General features: G+C 39.3%; 1 protein-coding gene across 1 annotated transcript in view; it reads right to left on the reverse strand.

Annotated features, from left to right (window-relative positions):
* Nucleotides 1–8,981: 8,981 nt before the first annotated feature.
* The window catches only part of NOC4L (nucleolar complex associated 4 homolog), a 36,716-nt gene continuing 25,248 nt past the window's right edge, over nt 8,982–20,449 (reverse strand). The window contains exons 11-15 of the mRNA XM_033953535.1: nt 16,734–16,844; nt 16,336–16,499; nt 13,001–13,083; nt 10,290–10,403; nt 8,982–9,137 (exon numbers count right to left, since the gene is read on the reverse strand). Of these exons, the coding sequence (XP_033809426.1) occupies nt 9,021–9,137; nt 10,290–10,403; nt 13,001–13,083; nt 16,336–16,499; nt 16,734–16,844 (589 nt within the window). The 3' untranslated portion in view covers nt 8,982–9,020. The remainder of the gene's footprint in view (nt 9,138–10,289; nt 10,404–13,000; nt 13,084–16,335; nt 16,500–16,733; nt 16,845–20,449) is intronic.

The following is a 20,449-nucleotide window of genomic DNA, read 5'->3' on the forward strand; positions in this document are numbered from 1 at the left end:
AGAAAAGTGCATTAACATCACAGAATAAGATACAGGCTATTATCAAACTGGCAGTTCTCAGATACAGTATCTTTGTTATTATAGATTGTCCTCTTAAAGACCTTAAAAACTAAAAGTGAGAACAAGAAAACTCCTCCATGCCCACAAGGTCATCTATAAAAAAAAATATATATATATATATCAGTGTGTGCCTAGACTGTATATTCCTAGAGATGAAGGAGGGGTGGGTCTCAGAAAGAGATTGCACCTATCAAGCTACTATATAAGCCTCCAGGCTTACTTAATGGCATTACCAGATCCCAATGTATAAAATGTTCTGCAATATGAAAGAAAACTTCCAGAACCCAGCTCCATCATTAAAATTGGACAAGCGTTCTGACTAGTGGAAGGAATGGCTGGAAATCCATCAGCACCAAAAGGGAAGGAAGCAAAGGAATTTGCAAAAGAAGAGAAAACAAAACCTCTTTAAGGAATCAGATCAGAAGAAGAGAAACAAGTGGCAAATGCATAAGTAGAATGGAAAATACAAATGTTACTCCAGGAACCAGTTGTAGAACAACAACAAACACATGAATGGTTGAGAGGTGAATTGAATCCTAAGGATGAGCGATTGCTAGTTGCAGCCCAGGACAGCAGATTAGACAAAATGCAAGAGACATCTATAGACCCTGTAAAAAAAGAGCTGGAAACTGTTACTCATCTTGTGGCTGGCTGTGAAGTGCTAATGGTGGAAAGTTTTTATTTAGAAAGGCACTACAAGGTGGCACATCTTATTGATTGGAAACTCTGTAAGCATTATATCAGTTACCTATTAAAGCAAAAGCATCATGACCTTGGCTTAGGAGAACTGTTGAAAACAAAGAGTTTATGATCAGCTGGGACATCCCCATCCTGACTGATAAAAAGTTAGATGCCAGAAAACTGGATATATTGGTAAAAGAGAAAAGTCCAGAATGGCATTGATTATAGAGTTGTCAGTTTCAAGTGATTACTCAGTGAATCATATGGAGAGAAAATCCTCAAGCACCAAGAAACGAAGTTCACCGTTCCCCTTAACTGTATCCATGACATCCTGTTTGTCTTTGGGAAGCAGAGCTGAGATTGTGATGTCATAATGCCTCATTCCACCAATAAGAGCCAACCTCATCAGTGATGTCACAATGGCTTGATTGTCCTGTACTCCCCTCTGCCCTCCAACCCAGCCAGCTGATTAACCGTTCCCCTTAACTGTATCCATGACATCCTGTTTGTCTGTCTTGCCTGTTTAGATTGTAAGCTCTTTCAAGCAGGGACTGTTTTCATATTCTTTGTGACGCTGTACAGCGCTGCGTGCGTCAGGGAGCACTATAGAAATAATTAATAGTAGTAGCAGTAGTAAAAAAACTGGGAAAGAAAAATATAAAAATATTTCCTATTGTTTTGGGTACCACAGATATGATCATAAAGAACTTCCATTCACACCTATATAAGTTGCCTATACACGTTACATGTTATGACTTGCAGAAAAAGCTCTCTTTGGCACAAGTACTACGGTGAGCGTTAGCAGTGAATGTGAGAGACTGAAATCATACTTCACCTATCCTAAGAGTGAAATTCAATACGCCCGATTCAAATTAGACAAAATGAGCATAAATCTAGGATACGTACAGAAAACATACAGGTGCCAGTGGTTCATCACTGGATAGATAAGGGACACACGGTTACGCTGATTAGATGGAGAATTATAGATTATGTTGAGGAAGGGAGGGAGGGTGGAAATCTGGAAGAGAAACAGAATTTTAAAGAGCAAAGCTGGATATATAAATTAAGGGCTCCTTTTACAAAGGCACGCTAGGGCCTTAATGCGCAGAATAGCGCTTGCAAAAAAATGCCACGTGCGCTAGCCGCTACGCCTCCTTTTGAGCAGGTGGTAGATTTTTGGCTAGCGCGGGCTAATCTGGTGTGTGCGGTAAAAGCCATAGCGCACCTCCGTAAGAGGAGCCCTAAATATGGTGGCTCCGCATGGTTTGGATGGGCAGTTGGACTGGTTCTCGCTCGTTTAGGATGTCTGTGGGGAGGGATGAGTCAGAGGTAAATACCGGGCAGCGCATTCTCAGTGATGATTTGAATATGAAGATGACATTGCAAGTCAGCTGAGATAAGACACTGTAGAAAGAATGCCACCGCCATCTTAGCCTGGAAGAGTGGTCCGGTGAGATGGTGGTGTGAATATAGGTAGGCTATATGTTCCCTGACCATGTGACCACTAAGTTAAGTAATTTATTATATTAAAACGTAAGAATATAAGGAAATTTGAGATAGTTTTCATATAATCGGGAGACGATGATGAGTGGACATATAATGCTTATGGCAATTAAATGCTTGAGCCTAAAGTGAAACTTAGCAAGATACACAACAGAGGCAAAAAAGTCTGAGGATTCAGAGAGTGTGAAATGCTAACCAGTCACCCCTAGAGTAATAAATAAATAAAGTACAATAAGATAAATTTAGAAAAAGGGGCAATCTCAGTGTGGAGGGTCAGCGAAGGGAGAACAACTCCAGCGCTTACACACAAGAGACAAAGGTGATTCACCTCTGCCTGCACACCATCATGGATTACCCCACGTGTGCAAAATCAAAATGCAAATCAGTGCTAAACCATAATAAAGGATAAGTGACACTGAGAGTGAAAAAGTAGCAAAAAAACTCCCAAAGAAAGAAAAAGGCCACAGCCGACTTAGCTTGAATAAGCCTAGGAAATGCAGATGACAGACGCAATGTCAGGTTCAACCAAGCCCTGTTTCGGGAGAGTAATATCCCTTCATTAGGAACGCTGAGATGAGTTGGAGCCAACTGGAGCTCTCCCTTCCCTCCTCCAGCCGGCTTCAACTCATCTCAGCGTTCCTGATGAAGGGATATTTCTCTCCCGAAACCGGGCATGGTTGAACCTGACATTGCGTCTGTCATCTGCATTTCCCAGGCTTATTCAAGTCGGCTGTGGCCTTTTTCTTTCTTTGGGAGTAGGCTGGGGAGGATTCGTTGAGTGTTTTTTGCTACTTTTTCACTTTCAGTGTCACTTATCCTTTTTATTATGGTTTAGCACTGATTTGCATTTTGATTTTGCACACGTGGGGTAATCCATGATGGTGTGCAGGCAGAGGTGAATCACCTTTGTCTCTTGCGTGTAAGCGCTGGAGTTGTTCTCTCTTCGCTGACCCTCCACACTGAGATTGCCCCTTTTTCTAAATTTATCTTATTATACTTTATTTATTTATTACTCTAGGGGTGACTGGTAAGCATTTCACACTCTCTGAATCCTCAGACTGTTTTGCCTCTGTTGTGTATCTTGCTAAGTATCTCTTGGCAACTTTTTTGAGGAGTTATTTTGTGAGCCTAAAGTGATGGCACTGAGGTTCTTTAAGAGTGAATTTGGCTTGGGAGCTAGAAAGTATACGTATATGTTTAAATCTTTTTATTGATTTTCAGAAAAAAAAAACCAACACAACCAAATGCACTTAGCAACAACAGTGCACAAGTACAATCCACCATCCCTCCCCTCTCCCTATCTCCCCCTCCCCCAAGAAGGGAACAGCAACCCAAACAAATGAATCCAATAACCTTGGTGTAAGCTAATTCAAAAGTCTACCGGGATATAATTAGTGTATGATCTCAAGTTGAGAATTGTATCTATATTGGAAGAAAATTATATGATTGTATTGTGGACAGCTTTTTTCACTTTATGTGTAGCGCTGCCTTATATGGTTTGAGGCGTTTTCTCCACCTTGATAGTTGATATGCTCTTGAAGTCTGTAACGATTCACCCTACACCAGGGACACAAATATAACAATTTAGCATTATTATTGGACATTAGTCAGTGTTAGCCTTTGTATTTTGCATGTGCAAACTAACCCATATGGAGAACTTGCCCCAAGAGCACCTGCCTTTCTGTAAAAATTACTCCTGAATTGGTCCACTTTCACCTTCATCCTATGCCCTCCCCCATTCCGTTCATTTGAAAGACTCATCTCCTGTGCATTTATGAAAGGTTGTTTACCTCCATGGCATATCAAGATCTTTACGTCAGTCCCCATATGTTTTATGATGAAGCTGCTGACTTTACCAGCCTGCACTAGACATCTCAAAAACCTTCAGAGTGGGCCCTCAAAAATAATTCACCAATCCCTTAGTCCTGTTCACTTCCCTGAAAATGGGCCTTATTGAGCAAAACTTGCTGACAAATCTTTGATTCTGTCCTGTCAGACTACAGCCCCCCAAAACTCATCAACAATGTAAAAAAGGAGGAATGAAAACTTGTTAGTTTAATAAGTATCATAATTCACCAGCACACTTCACATATTACTTATACTGCAATTACTGTGCAAATTATCCAGCTTAATGAAGCATTGAAAATTCATTACACATCCACACAGTAGCTCTTTTGAGCCTGCCAGCTTCTTCACCAAGCATAGCAGCAGCAGCAGGGCCTATAAATTTGGCCCTGGTGGTGGGATTAACATCTTGTTTTCCAATGTGATCTGTTGTAAGGGGTAGATAGTTTAACCTGTCAAGGTCATAGACCCTCAGACTGCAGGTTCAAAATCTTTATTCAAAATGGCTACAGTAGTTTAATTAAGGCAAAAAGTCAGTGTTTTTTCTGATTTCCAGACTGCTACTCATATGTATGTTGCAACAGAAAATGCTCAAAACTTCTTTAAAACTAACTTGAAAAAAAAACTATAAACATTTAAAAGTTGATAAAATGACTTTTAACCATGCTCACAGGCTGCTTGCTTCCTTTATTTCACAAAACGAAAGACTTGCACTGCACCACAATGTTTCAACACATAATTTAAATTGGATTTTGACAGATGATTTTATAGTGAGTATTCTGGTGTTCACAAGGAATGAAATAAGGAACCTGTGCAACAGTTATTCCCAAAGCTGGGAGCTTAGAAGAAAAATAAAAATAATTCCTCCTTGCAGGATTCATGAAAAATTAGTTTCTTATACAAGGCTGAAAGCAGCGGCAGATAATTTTTATTTTTTTGCTTGTCCAAGACCACTGTTCACCTGTCTAAATCAGAGTAGGAAAAGCTGTCCAAGCAGAAACAAAACGATTTGATAAAATTAAATAAAAATGAAAATGATTCATGGTTCTCTCTACACGAAACACTTCACTCCCATTCCCTCTGTTAATATGCCACGTTATTAAAGCATCAGTTACCAGCGCTGGCAGGGCTGCAGGCTACTTGCTTTGATAAGGTTCAGTCAGTTCGTTTATCAAACAAAATTAGAATGCCAACAGAGGAAAGAGTTTCTACTTTTGAAGTGTCATTCACCCAGCTCTGAATAATTCCGGTATTTTGTTTATAAGATGCAGAAGACAGACCAGTCCATCATGCTTATGTCCTTCAGAGAGCTCCCAATATTCCACTGACAGTGCTATCAATTCATTTTTAATGCAGCATATATGGGGATGAAAACTGTACCAACCTTGTTCCGCATGCACCACTATGTATTTCAACAGGAAGACAGAGGCTCACCTTCCACATGACAACATATTTTAAATGCCTCAATAGTCTTCACTAGGTGTCAATGTCAACATCATCCTGAAATCTGTAATGTTTGAAGAATCAAGAGTTCACTGAGGGCAGCAGTTAACTTTTAATGGGCTCAAATGTGAGAATTATTCAAAGGAAATCATGTCCATGAGGTTTTCAGATTACACACACAAGTCCTGCATTGAAACCATCTTCATTGTTCTTGGTTGGAATTAAATGTCGTCTTTACTATCAAAAATTGTAGCTCTTTTCTACTAATTTGTTAAGTCTGTAAACCGCCTGGCCCTGCTCGGTCAGTTAAGGTGGTACAGCAAGCATTAGATAAGATTGTGAGCCCACCGGGACAGACAGGGAAAATGCTTGAGTACCTGAATAAATTCATGTAAAACCGTTCTGAGCTCCCCTGGGAGAACGGTATAGAAAATTGAATAAATAAAGGAGAATCATCTATCTGTTGCGGTCAAAAGGTAGATAAAAAATCTCTACAGAATTTCTGCGATTACCGCAGGAGTAAGGGGCTAAAACTGGGCTTGCGCCAGTCTATTGTTGACTTGAAACTCACTTTTCTCTTCCTTAGGTTGCTGTCATAGTTTCAAGTTTATTCATGGCTTGATATACTGACCTGAGATACTGATTTTAGGCGCTATCTTGCACAACGAGAGCAGCGCTGGATCAATAGGCTAGATACATTGTGGCCAAAAGGTCTTAATAGGTCCTTTGAATGGCAACACTTTTATTAGTGGCCATTTTTTTGGAGAATGAAGCGTGATGTAGTCACGTTGTAGTTACATCATGACGTTGTGTATAGGCTATAAAAAAGACGTTGCTGCCATCTTGACACTGTTTGAAAATCTATGACCGAATGAATTGATGTGAGTGTTGCTTTACCAAAACTTTTAAATTTTTGATATCTGGCTTTGGAGTGCAAATGTTTTAACTCTGTATTTATTTTTAGTGAGCCTGTGATTGTTAATGTCCTGGTGGCCCTGACGCAGCGGATGAATGTAATTCCCACGAAACGCTGGCCGCGTCGGCAGACAGACATTAATAACATGAAGTGTCTAAAAAGACTCCAACAGTAGATAGCTAACATTGTTAGATTATAATTATCAACATTGTTGGATTATCGATTTAATCGTGTACCGACAATGAATGTGACAAAAAAAAAAAAAAAAAAATCACTCTTCCGAGATTGCATCATAAATAACTGCCTTTATGTGGTTGGCATTGTGGTGAATGGCCAACTTTCATGTTTGTGATGCCAGTAATCATAAAGGTGTGTAACCTGTACAGAGTTGGAGATGTGGGTCTGGCCACCTTGATGGGCAGAATTGCTAAGACCATGCAGGAAGGTCTTTTTCTGCTATCATTTACTAAGTTGCAATATTTGCCAAGTATGCTCTTTTCGGGACAGCAAGGGAATTTCTAAGTACCTATTTTACTTATAATTTTAACGCACCCTATTGTCTATTTTTCTGTAAACCGCTTAGAATCCTAACGGAGTTTAGCGGTATATAAGAAATAAATTACATTTTCTTATTGTACCATCTACATTTACTTCTAAGATGAATTTCAGTGATGCTATCACATGCTGCCTCATTATTTCAACTCTTACAGATTCTCTTTCTGCTAAAAAAAAAAATAAGCAGTTTATTTTTAATTTTCTTTGTAATTCTACTGGTTAGTGTCACTCCCTCATCTTCCTGTCCTTTGGTTGTGTTATGCTTTTCATTTTTCTGCACCCTCAGTATAACATGGTTATTTCTATACTGCGATTACCAGAAATTTATTTGTGAATCTATGATGAACCAAAGATAACCAGTCATTTCTGGGATGTCATTAGACCACAGATCATATTTTACATTCTTGGTTATGAATTAGTCTAAAAATTTTTAAAGGTTTTTAACTTTCAGCATAATATATAATTTGGTTCATATCTAATAACCAGAGGGAAAATATTGCACAATTTAGCCACCTAGTATGGCAAAATAATCATCAGGAGAGTGTGGTGCAGTGGTTAGAACTACAGCCTGAGGTTGTGGATTCAAATCCTGTGCTGCTCCCTGTGACCCTGGGCAAGTCACTTAATCCTCCACTGCCCCAGGAAAATTAGATATGATTGTGACCCACTGGGACAAATAGGGAAAATGCTTCAAGTATCTGTATGTAAACTTCTTTGAGTGTGGTGGTATAACTACAAAAAGGTGGTATACAAGTCCCAATCCCTTCCCTTTTCATTTATATTTTAAATTCTTTACAGAAGAAAAGCTCACTATGAACTAATCTTGCCCAGTGGGCAGTAATTATGTAAAATAATGTGCATTAGTGGTTTTAGTACAGGCTGTTAAAATGATCCTCTTAGTAAGTTTTTTTCTCTCTCCCCAAAAGCATCCTGGAGGTTTCTACGCATTGGTTTTAATTAAAGGATTGTACATAAGACATTTTTTTTCATCTATATTTGTTACTAAACCAAGCTGTGGATGGAACCTACAGAGTATCTAGCAGTCACAAACATGTGGAGAAAAAAAGCCTCAAACTTAAGTAGCAGCATACATATAGAAACTTCTAGCTGCCTTCAATCTTATCACTGGCATAAAAAAAAATTCCACAGAGAATTTGTTCCATATCTCAAAAAGACCGAGGCAATATTAAGAGGAGATTACATCAGCTAGAACAGAAATGGATTTTTTTTCTTTGAATACAATATGGCCACAGGGCTTAAATCAAAAAAGTGGAATGGTTTGCATTTTTCTAAGGTATGATGTATTTTGGGATTGCCTTAAGGAATGATGCTTTTTGGGAACTTTTGACTGTGATGATGTGGAAATGGTTCCCCTGGTGTTCTTTTTAGGGCATGCCATGTTGACAGCCAACAGTGCATGGATTTGAAGGACTTTCCCTGACGCAGCCAGGTACCTGGTGAAACAAAGATCCTTGTGGGGATTATGAATTCTTCTGCTGGAGAAGTGAAGCTTCTGGAACTACTGGAGTGTTTGAAGATTTAAAGAACTGAAGATTTTGTGAACAATTGGAGACTATGAACAGCTAAAGATAAATGTTTTTCTAACTTTCCTGTGCACAGACAGTGGTTTGGACCTTTTTGAGATATGGAGCAAATTCTCTGTGGAGTTTTTTTATGCCAGTGATAAGACTGAAGGCAGCTAGAAGTTTCTGTATTTATGCTGCTACTTAAATTTGAGGCTTTTTTTCTCCACCTGTTTGTTGTGACTGGTAGATACTCTGTAGGTTCCTTCCACAGCCTGGCTTGGTAACAATTAAATATAGCTGTGGCATTAGTTTTTGTTACCTTTTATACTGGATTTTTGCATATGTACCACTGAAATTTTATAAAACACCTTGCATAAGAACAAAGGTAAATGTCTTCAAACTGGATGCTAAAATCTAAATAAAAAAGCAAGCAAACCTATTAGCTAGTTTTTTTTTCTGTATTTAATTTTAGAAAATGATATTTCTCAGCCCTATAACAGCTCAAAGTGTTCTGCACAAATATCCTTCTTCTTTCCAAATAATCCTCGCACAGGCTCAAATTCCAATGGCACACTCTTGAATTTTTTCTTCACTTCTCTTTCAAACAGCTGTTAAAAAGAGAAATAAAAAAACACCACCTTAACACACATTAATGGTGAACTACCATTGCTAGTGAAAAGTAGTTTACAAAGGCACATAAGTTACCCCTAGTAAGTTATTTACACTTCTTCTATCTCCTTATGCCAAACTTTGTGAGATGAATGTGAACAATGTGTGTAGAAGAAATTAGAGAGATTACAAGATTATTTCTTGGTATTTTCACCTATCTCAGAAGTGCCCTAAGGCTAACACATAACCTACTATTGGGTCCTTTTACTAAAGCCAAACGTGCAGGCCGGTGTGGTATATACTCTGATGCCCAAGGGAACTGGCTGAGCATCGGAGCATTTGCCATGCGGCACTCAGCTGCACAACTTTGTAAAAAAAAGGGGGGTATTAAAGGTAGGGGGGAAGGCTGACTAGAGGGCATTATGGAGAATAGGGAATGAAAAGGAGTTATTATACAAGTAGCAGGAAAAGGGGGCGGTTTCCTTACACAATTATATTCAATGCCATATTTTTTAATTATATGTTTTTTCAACCTTCAGGTAAGGTATGTCCTGCATCAGCTACCAGTTGGCATTTGGGAGTAAATTGGTTATCCATGGTTTTGTAAGCTGGTTAAAGCATTTATTTTTTATGACTCTTATGTTGAACTGCAATTGATATACAAGGTTATAAATTTCATAACTAGACAAAAATAAATGAATGAATAAATCCAGTTTGGTCAAGCTGCTAATTCCCATCACCTGAAGGGTCTCCCTAGGCCTATCTTTAAATGCCCTGATGATCTAGTAGCCTCTTCTGGGCAGGAGCAAAGCCCAGTCACTCTTACCCCTGCCAGTTTCTCAGTCAAAATGGCTGCTGAGACTTTTCACGGCAGACTCGGCAGCCACTTTGACTGAGGAACTGATAGGGGCAATGTGACTGGGGGTCAAGGATCTGGTTTGGGAGGACCTGCAGTCTATTCTGGGGGGAGGGGGGCAGGCAGCATAGAAGCAGTTTTTGGTTTCAGCTTCAGCCAAAAATGCGCAACAAATTTTGGCTAATGATTAGGTTTAAGTCAAAACTGAGAACTCCAATTTCGATCACCTTCTAATGACACTATCTTCAAGAACTGTGCTGTACATACACACAAATGTCTTTATAGTGATACTTGCCTCATAACATGAGATCTCCAGCAGCTCTGACACATCTGTTTCCAGGTCAGACAAGGGGTGATTGATAAGCTCTGCTTCCTTAGCCACATCAGGGTGATAATGTTTTTGGAGCGCCTTCCAAGCCACAAAAAAAATTATAAATAGTCTACAGGAAGTATATGATAATCTCAGACTAAGATCCATTGGAGAAAACATTACAAAATGAAATGATACAACTCTCACATTTAAGAATTATGGTATAAGAACATAAGCAGTGCCTCTGCCGGTCAGACCATAGGTCCATCCTGCCCAGCAGTCCGCTCCCGCGGCGGCCCAAACAGGTCACGACCTGTCTGAATCACTAGAAGGGGCTCCCTTACCACCTTGGTATCTCGTTTAAGTCCTGCCTTCCTATCGAAGTCCTAGCCCTCCAGTCTTGCACATGCACGACCTGGTTGGTTTATACTCATTGCCTGGTTAACATTCTATACTTGTGTTACATCCCAGCTCCTCCCTCAGTATCCCACGATCCCTTTATCCGTCAGGAATCTGTCCAATCCCTGTTTGAATCCTTGGACCGTGGACATCCCAGCTCCTCCCTCAGTATCCCACGATCCCTTTATCCGTCAGGAATCTGTCCAATCCCTGTTTGAATCCTTGGACAGTACTCTGCTTGATCACTTCCTCCGGTAGTGCATTCCAAGTGTCCACGACCCTCTGGGTGAAAAAAAACTTCCTTGCATTTGTTTTGAACCTATCTCCCTTCAGTTTCTCAGAATGCCCCCTTGTATTTGCTGTCCCCTTTAGTCTGAAGAATCTGTCCCTATCCACCCTCTCTATGCCCCTCATGATCTTGAAGGTCTCTATCATATCTCCCCTGAGCCTCCTTTTCTCCAGAGAGAAGAGCCCCAGCCTTTCCAGCCTCTCGGCGTATGAGCAGTGTTCCAGCCCTCTTACCATTTTCGTTGCTCTCCTTTGGACTCTCTCAAGTACCGCCATGTCCTTCTTGAGGTGTGGCGACCAATACTGAACGCAGTATTCCAGATGCGGATGCACCATCGCTCGATACAATGGCATGATGACTTCCCGTGTTCTGGTTGTTATGCCCTTCTTTATGATGCCCAGCATCCTGTTGGCTTTTTTCGAGGCTGCTGCGCACTGTGCAGATGGCTTCAGTGATGCATCCACCAACACACCCAAGTCTCTCTCGAGTCTGCTGTCTCCCAACAATACCCCCCCCAATTTGTAGCTGAACAACTGGTTCTTTTTCCCTATATGCATGACCTTGCATTTGTCCACGTTGAAGCGCATTTGCCATTTGTTTGCCCAGTCTTCCAGCTTGTCCAGGTCCCTTTGTAGGTCCTCACACTCCTCCCTGGTCCTAACTCTGCCGCACAGTTTGGTATCGTCTGCGAATTTTATAACCTCACACTTTGCCTCCTTTTCCAGGTCATTTATCTGTATCTATCTGTATACGAGCAAACACCAATTCAAATAGAAACTACCATCAAATTACTAGGGGAAATTTTGGATAATAAATTATCTTTTCATCAACAAATAAGTTCCTTAGTTCAAAAATGTTTCTGGGCCCCTTTGGGAGGATGAGCTAAATAAATGAATGAATAAATAAATAAATAAATAAAATAAATATAATCTCTTTTAGAACCTGCATTACTCAATATCCTAATACGTTCTCTTATCATCACACATCTTGATGATTGCAACTCCTTAAACCAGGGTATTAGTCAAAAAGAGATTAGATGACAACAATTAATACAAAATACTATTCAAGGCAAAAAAAATTTGACTATGTTACACCTCTTATTGATTCTCATTGGTTACCCATCACCCACCAACTGACATTTTAAATTTTGTTTCTTACTTTTAAATCAAGCATTCTCCAGCTTTTATTGACAGATCACTTCTTCCCTACAGTCCTACAAGAACATTGTGTTGTTGTCAACAAAATCTTCTCACTGTCCCTTCATTACGTCACATCGTTTACGATGCAACTCGTAAATCTATTTTCTCTGGAACAGCTCATACACTATGGAATGTGATGCCTCTCTATCTTCGACAGGTTTAAATCAAACCTCAAAACTTTTTTATTTAAAGATACTTATAGCATATGACAAAGAGAGACTTCTTCCTCCATTGTTTACTAACAAGATTGAGATAACGTTAATCCAAAGATAGAGAACTCTGGAAAATGTCAAATATATGTTCCCCTTCCTTGATGTTATACCTTAGTATTGTTTTTTTCAAAAATATTGTATTTCTCCCCATCTATTCTTATGAATCTTGTTGTCTGTTTTTGTGTGTTTTCCCCAGTATTTGTAATTTAACTTTTTTTCCCTCATAGTAACATAGTAGATGACAGCAAATAAAGACCCGAATGGTCCATCCAGTCTTCCCAACTTGATTCAATTAAATTTTTTTTTTTCTTCTTAGCTATTTCTGGGTAAGACTCCAAAGCTCTGCCCGGTACTGTGCTTAGGTTCCAACTACTGAAGTCTCCGTCAAAGCTCACTCCAGCCCATCTACACCCTCCCAGCCATTGAAGCCCTCCCCAGCCCATCCTCAACCAAACAGCCAAATACAGACACAGACGGTGCAAGTCTGCGCAGTACTGGCCTTAGTTCTTCAATATTTACTATTATTTTCATTGTAAACCACTTAGACATTAGATAAGTGGTATATCAAGATTTGAATAGACAAGTATTTTAACTTACTTGAAGTTCCCACAGAGAGCTCTCCAGAGCTCTGCTTTTAGAAGGATCTTCCTCTTCCATTATGTATGGATCGTCTGCAAGACCTACAAAAAAACACAGCAGAAAACAGCAGACACTGAAAACATAGGAATAGCATCAAACTTTCCAATGTCAAAGGGTTCTATGTTCTTAAAAGGAAAGGAATGGCAACTTGTATGCTGCCTTTTTGTGGCTTTGGCATTCAGAACTGACATTCAAAGCAGTGGGCACTGGAGGATTAAATGACTTGCCCAGGGTCACAAGGAGCAGCACTGAGATTTGATCTCACAACCTCTGGGTGCAGAGGCAGCAGCTCTACCAGTGAGCCACGCCTTCCCCCTGAGTCACACCTTAAAGAAATGCATAAGTCCTAAGGCAGAGCAGGGGCTCCTACCTGCGCACTCATGGGCAGACTGGCTTACAGATGAACTGTGGGAGCCATGAGTAGCCATACCATTGCCAGATTTTACTTTTCTTTATAGACATGGAAGGGAGCTTTAACTGTGTAAGTATTCAGCTGTTTCTGGGCAGTTAGGTAATCAAAAAAAGGATGACATTCAAGTCACATCTCACATTTCATCGTCATGAAATTCAGAGAAATAGTTGCACTCTTCATTGCTATGACAGCCCTTTGGGGGATTATTCCTCTTCACTACCTGAGCTCCCCAAGGATCACCTTGGTTCCAGAGACTGGACAACACTCATTTTTATCGCTTACTAGTCTTCTAGCACATGAGCTGACGGTGCAGTAAGAAGCCAGGATATACACATAGCAAGACTCACCCAGACTCCACACTCATACCACACGTCCTCTGTGTTGCTGAGCAGAGGCAGCTCCTATGTTTAGGTATCGCACTCTATAGACAATGTGATAAAGGCATGCACCCACCAAAATCTGCATCCTAGAATTACCACAATATTGTATACCTGGAGAATCTCTCTGGAACATACATTAGTAGACAGTGGTATATAGCACAAAAAGAAAACATAAAAATAAAATACCCCACTAATTTTGAAAAAAACCACACCATTCTGTGATGCAGTGACATTGAAAGATAAGCGGTAGTGTAGATAAAAACTTGTGTAAGAACAAGCAGTAGAGCTTTTTATGAAAGATTTCCCTGATGCAGCAACTAATAGGTCACGAAAACGCTAGCAGAATCATTGATGCTAGAAATGGGAGGAATTTAAAGGTTATGATCAACTGCCATCTACATGGAAGCGGGACCATAGAAGACAAATGCAAATAGGGCTGGAGGTGTGGTAGATCCTGATCAATTTTCAGAGGACTGTGTTTGTGAGGAGCTAACTAAACTAAAGGTGGACACAGCGATAGAGACGTATAGTTTGCATCTGAGGGTACTGAAGGAACTTAGGTAAGTTCTGGATGCTCCGCTGACCTTTTCAATGTGTCTCTAGTCAGGAGTGGAACCAGAGAAATGAAGAAAGGTGGATATAATCCCTCTCCACAAAAGTAGAAGTAAGGAACTACAGGCCGGTAAATCTGACTTCTGGGGTAAGTAAATTAATAGAAATGCTAACAGAGAACAGTGATGTTTCTGGAATCCAGTGGATTATAGAATCAGAGGAAACATAGATTCACTAAAGGTAGGTCTTGTCGGACAAATCTGACCAATTTCTTTGACTGGGTGACTAGAGAATTGGATAGAGGGAGCAAGCTAGATGTGGCGTATTTAGATTTAAGCAAAGCCTTTGACAGTGTTCCACATAGGTGTCTAATAAATAAACTGAGTACCCTTGTTATGGGCCTCAAAGTAATGGACTGGGTCAGGAACTGGTTAAATGGAAGGCGACAGAGGGTAGTGGTCAATGGATATCACCCCAAGGAAAGGGATGTTACCAGTGGTGTGCCTCGAGGTTCAGTTCTTGGGCCTGTTCTTTAAGGGCTGTCAGGTAAGATTTGCCTATTTGTGAATGATAGCAAAATCTGCAATAGAGTAGACACCCCGGATGGTGTGAATAACATGAAGAAAGACCTAGTGAAGCTTGCCCTGTATCAGTAGCATAGAATATTGCTACTCCTTGGGTTTTGGCCAGGTACTGGTGACCTGGATTGGCCACCTGCTGGGCTTGATGGACTATTGGTCTGACCCAGGGGGCTATTCTTATGTTCTTATGGTCTGATATTTGGCAGCCAGGATTTAATGCTAAGAAATGCAAGGTCATGCATTTGGGATGGAAAAACAGTATAAGGGTGAAGAACTTTTGTAAACAAGAGAGCAGGTCTTGGGTGCGATATGTGATGATCTTAAGGTGGCCAAACAGGTTGAAAAGGCAACGGTGAAAATTAGAAGGATGCTAGGGTGCATAGGTGAGAGGTATGGCCAGTAAAAAAAAGCAAGTATTGATGCCCCTGTATAAAACCTCATACAGAATATTGTGTACAATTCTGGAGTTCGCACCTTTAAAAAGATATAAACAGGATGGAGTCGGTCAAGAGGAAGACTACTAAAATAGTCGGTGGCCTTCGGCATAAGGTGTATGGGGACGGACTTAAAGATCTCTATATGCATACTTTGGTGGAAAGGTGGGAGAGGGGAGATATGATAGAGACATTTAAATACCTACATGGCATAAATGCGCATGAGGCAAATCTCTTTCACTGAAAGGAAGCTCCAGAATGAGAGAGCATAGGATGAAGTTAAGAGGTGATAGGCTCAGGAGTAATCTAAGGAAATACTTTTTTACAGAAAGGGTTGCAGATGCATGGAATAGTCTCCTGGTAAAGGTGGTTGCGACAAAGACTCATCTGAATTCAAGACAGTGTGGGACAGTTACATGGGATCTCTTAGGAAGAAGAGGAGATAGTGGATGCTGTGGATGGGCAGACTGGATGGGCCATTTAGCTTTTATCTGCCATCATGTTTCTATATTTCTACATTGCTCAGTGCTGCACCAATTAAAGTTAAGTAATAAGGTTTTTTCTACTGTGGCTGCTGAATTAGTTTATGTTGGAATGGACTTTGAAAACAGATTTTTAAATGAGAAGCTTAACAAATTTAAACATTTAAAACAGAAAAATATAAAAATAGTAAAATGAAGAGGAGGTTTTTATACCTATAATTGGAGTGGGAAGCTATAAAAAATTATAAGATTTTCAGAGGCTTCCCTTAGTTTCTGAGTTTTCCTTAGTTTTCCTATACCTGTGGTACTACTGATTAGTAATTAATTATTGGTGGCGATAGCGTTTTTCTTGATAAAATCAGTAATTTTTTGTTTTCTTTTTGACATATGATATCATGCCACTTGGTACACTGAGTTAGATTAATAGAAGTACATCCTGATGCATCTCTTACCATGAGGTCCAAGAGGTCTGTGGATGAGAGGACGACAAGCTGGATGTCGCCGGATGAGATTACAAATGAATGGAATAACCATGAGCAGAGCCTGGGGAGGAGCCACAAGGGACAAGCGTGAGAGACGCTTTGCAAACGCAGACACCAGATACAGGGGCAAGTGACTACAAAAGAGAGAGAAAAATTGCATGGATGGAAAAAATCTGCAGAAAGCAGTAACTTGCCAGGCTGCAGCTCTTAAACAGCTGCATTAAATTTCTGAGCAAAGAGGTTCATTCTGTCACCAGTCCTTGGTAAGTAAGGGGTAAACTCCATCTCACTCACAAAGCTTTCCACCTGCATATAGATCAAAACTTTGGCCTGCCTCCAGGGAGTTGTCAACATAAAGTTCTACTTACGTAGAAGACAGAAATAAATTTGTTAAGTGGAAAAATCTGGCTCGATATTTCACATGGAATATAGATGGGTCCAAAAGATTGTATAACTTTTTGTAAAAGTCTGGGTACTCCCTGTAAGAAATAAAAACAGATAATTTACTTTTAATAAAAATTCCCAGCAGATTAACACAATTTAAAAATACCTCCATTTGGCTACAATGAAAATTTTCATGCTGGACTGGAGAAGCAGCATGTCATAAGACAGAGTTCCAAAATGAAGGGTGATATACTGTAAATATGAACCCCTGTGTCTTAAATATGCCCCCCCTTACTATAATGTATACTGAATGATTACTTTAAAGATAAATGGGTTGCTTTTCAAAGCAGCATACCTAGAAGTGCTGGTGAATATTCAGGCAGACCACCACGGCACTATCCGCAAGTTATCTGGGCGCTGCAAATATTCAACAGTGGTACCTGGATAACTATTTAGTATATAGATAAGTTTAAGAAGATTTGGGGACCATTAACAGACTTTTGCAATGAATGATATAATTTTCCCATAATAAGATATTTGATAAGGGGGGTGGTGGGTGGGTTTACTTTATTCATCATAAAATATAAATAATTTAACATTATATTTTGTTTTATTGTATGCATTTCCCAAAGTAAGGGGAGGGAGGGGGGTTATAATTGAGTAATAGTTGACATTAAAGATAAGATTAAGTATTTTATGCTGTTTAAAAATTATAGTAAAAGAGTATATAATGAAATGTTATATTTACAGTAAGGTATGAAAGAATGTCAAGTGTATACTTAATGAATTTGTATGAATTTAGATTGTACACTTGTTGTTATATGAAAAATGAATAAAAAACTTAACAGAAAAAAACTATTTGGTTAACATAGCAAACCACTGTTCTAATTTATTCAGACAGCTGAATCTCAGTTATACCACGTAACTCTCAGGCAGGCTGCTGAATACTGGGATATTTCAGTGCAGGTACCCAGATAGCAGCTGCTATTAAATATCCAGCAGCAGCCAGCATTTAAACAAATGCTGACTGCCACTAAATGAATACTGTCCCCAAAGGTTTTTTTTTTTAAATGCATCTAAGTTTGAGGCTGGCCAAATTCAGCAAAGCGTATGCTGGCTACGAATGACAAAGGAATCAATGTCTTAATACTTGCTTTCACTCTGACAACTCAGCTCCAGGGCAGCCTGGAAGATATCTGAGCTGCCTCTAGGGTTTTCAACACCAGATAGCATTAGTCACTGCTCCCCGTCATTAACTAGACTCTTCCCGTCCATTGCTAAGCTCTGAGACATTTATTATTTGTTTCACTCGCATACTAAAATGACTTATAAGAGCTAATTGCACAGTCCCATCTATGCAGATCTCATTTTCAAGATACATAAGTTACTTTTCATGAATATATAATACAAACTTAAAGAAAAAAGAATTATACAGCCACAGTGGGAACTTGACTAATGCTTTAGATATGACATTTCCAATTGCATTTCTGTGGCAAGTCTTCTGCATAAGAACATAAGAATTGCCGCTGCTGGGTCAGACCCATGGTCCATCGTGCCCAGCAGTCCGCTCACGCGGCGGCCCTCTGGTCACAGACCAGTGCCCTAACTGAGACTAACCCTACCTGCATACGTTCTGGTTCAGCAGAAACTTGTCTAACTTTGTCTTGAATCCCTGGAGGGTGTTTTCCCCTATGACAGACTCCGGAAGTGTTCCAGTTCAATGCCTACATGACCAGCCCAAATCCCACTTTCACTGTACTATTTAAAATCACTTTTGATCGGGTGGAGTGGGCCTTCATGTATCAAACAATGGAATGGTTTGATATAGGTTCAGGATTTATACAAATGATCCAAACTTTGTATAGCTCCCCTGCTGCTAGATTATATATTAATAATAATTTTTCAGAGCGTTTTAATCTGTAGAGGGGGGTTATTCAAGGCTGTCCTTTGTCTCCTTTACTTTTTGAAAATGTATTAGAACCCTTGTTATTAGCTATTCAGCAAGTGAAGGAGATACAGGGTATTCCTTATTCAGATCGGGAATATAAAGTTCCCGCTTATGCGGATGATATATTGCTTCATTTGAGAAATCCAGAAACAACCATTCCAAGCTTATTAGAATTGGTAGAGAAATTTGGAAAATTTTCAGGGTACAAGGTAAATTGGAGTAAATCAGAAGTTCTTCCACTTAATGTCCATTGTACAAAAGGATTATTTGAAACATTCCCCTTTCTATGGAAAGAGGACGGAATAAAATATTTAGGCATTTGGATAAATAACACGTTGGAAGAAACAATGAAATGAATGAAATTTTTTTATTACAGAAGGTAACAGAAATGTGTGAGCAATGGAATCCTTTACATCTGTCTTGGTGGGGGAGAGTCCAAACTATTAAAATGATGATTTTGCCTGTGGTTTGTTATCAAATGGGTATGTTGCCGGGTTTTTTTCAGGGGTCCTTTTATAAAAAGTTAAATTGTATTCTAACAAAATTTATTTGGCTGGGTAAAAAGGCTAGAATTGCTTTAGTATCTCTACAAAAACTGATTACACAGGGAGGGGTAAATTTTCCCAACTTCTATCCTATATTATGCACCAGGATATGTATTGGATCCTCCCAGAGCCTGTTGATAATAATAATAATAATAACAGTTTATATACCGCAATACCGTTAAGTTCTATGCGGTTTACAAAAGATTAGTGGAGTACAATATCCCAGATTGGTTTTGGTTGGAATGGCGCCTTATGTTTCCTCTGCGATTATGCCATGTACTTAGTATCAAAATGCCTAGAGTATATAAAGAAAATAGACTACTTGTAGACACATGGAAAACAATAAGATATGTGAGCAATCTAACACCTATTCCAATTAATAAATCAACAAATCAAACTATATGGCTGAACTCCAAGATTCAAATTGGCAGATATAAAGACATCTGGAAGCATTGGATGATTGCAGGAATATGTGTTTTAGAAGATGTTATTTCTAATGGTAAACTGCTTGAGTTTTCACAGTTGCAACATAAATATGGTCTTAATAATTCACAAAGTTATAGATGGTTGCAACTGAAGCAGGCTATTCAGGTGGGGTTTCCTGAATGGAAAAATCTCACTAATCAATATAGTTTAGAGTTCTTATGCTTTCAGGTAGACTTCCTGGGACACCAGGACGCACAGTGGTACAAATTAATATCTGGATTTATAAATAAAAAACCAAAAACTGGTCTTCGGGACATTTGGAGCATTGAGATCAAGCATCAAATTACGGCATCTCAATGGCCACAAATTTGGTCTTGGAGGATGAGATGTGCAATGTCTGCATCTATGAGACAAACTTGGTTTTTTTCTGTTACATAGAGCATTTTGGACCCCTGTTCATTTACATAAATTAGATAGCTCTAAGTCTGATAGATGTTGGCACTGCAATCTCAAAACTGGGACTTTAGATCATCTATTATTCTATTGTCCATTTATTTTAGATTTTTGGAAATCAATATGGGGCCAAATAAATAATTTATTGGAAAATCTGGTGGCTCTATCATATAATACTATTTTATTTGGCATGTTAATAAGAGCAAAGAGTCAAATATCCTCAAAAAATAATAAGCTCTTGCTAATTATGACTGGAGTCGCCATTCAACAAATTACTTTTAATTGGAAAAATTGCAACAGATTAAACTTTAATTTTTGGTGGAATTCT

This window comes from Geotrypetes seraphini, chromosome 8 (genome assembly GCF_902459505.1).
Source record: "Geotrypetes seraphini chromosome 8, aGeoSer1.1, whole genome shotgun sequence".
Lineage (NCBI taxonomy): Eukaryota > Metazoa > Chordata > Amphibia > Gymnophiona > Dermophiidae > Geotrypetes > Geotrypetes seraphini.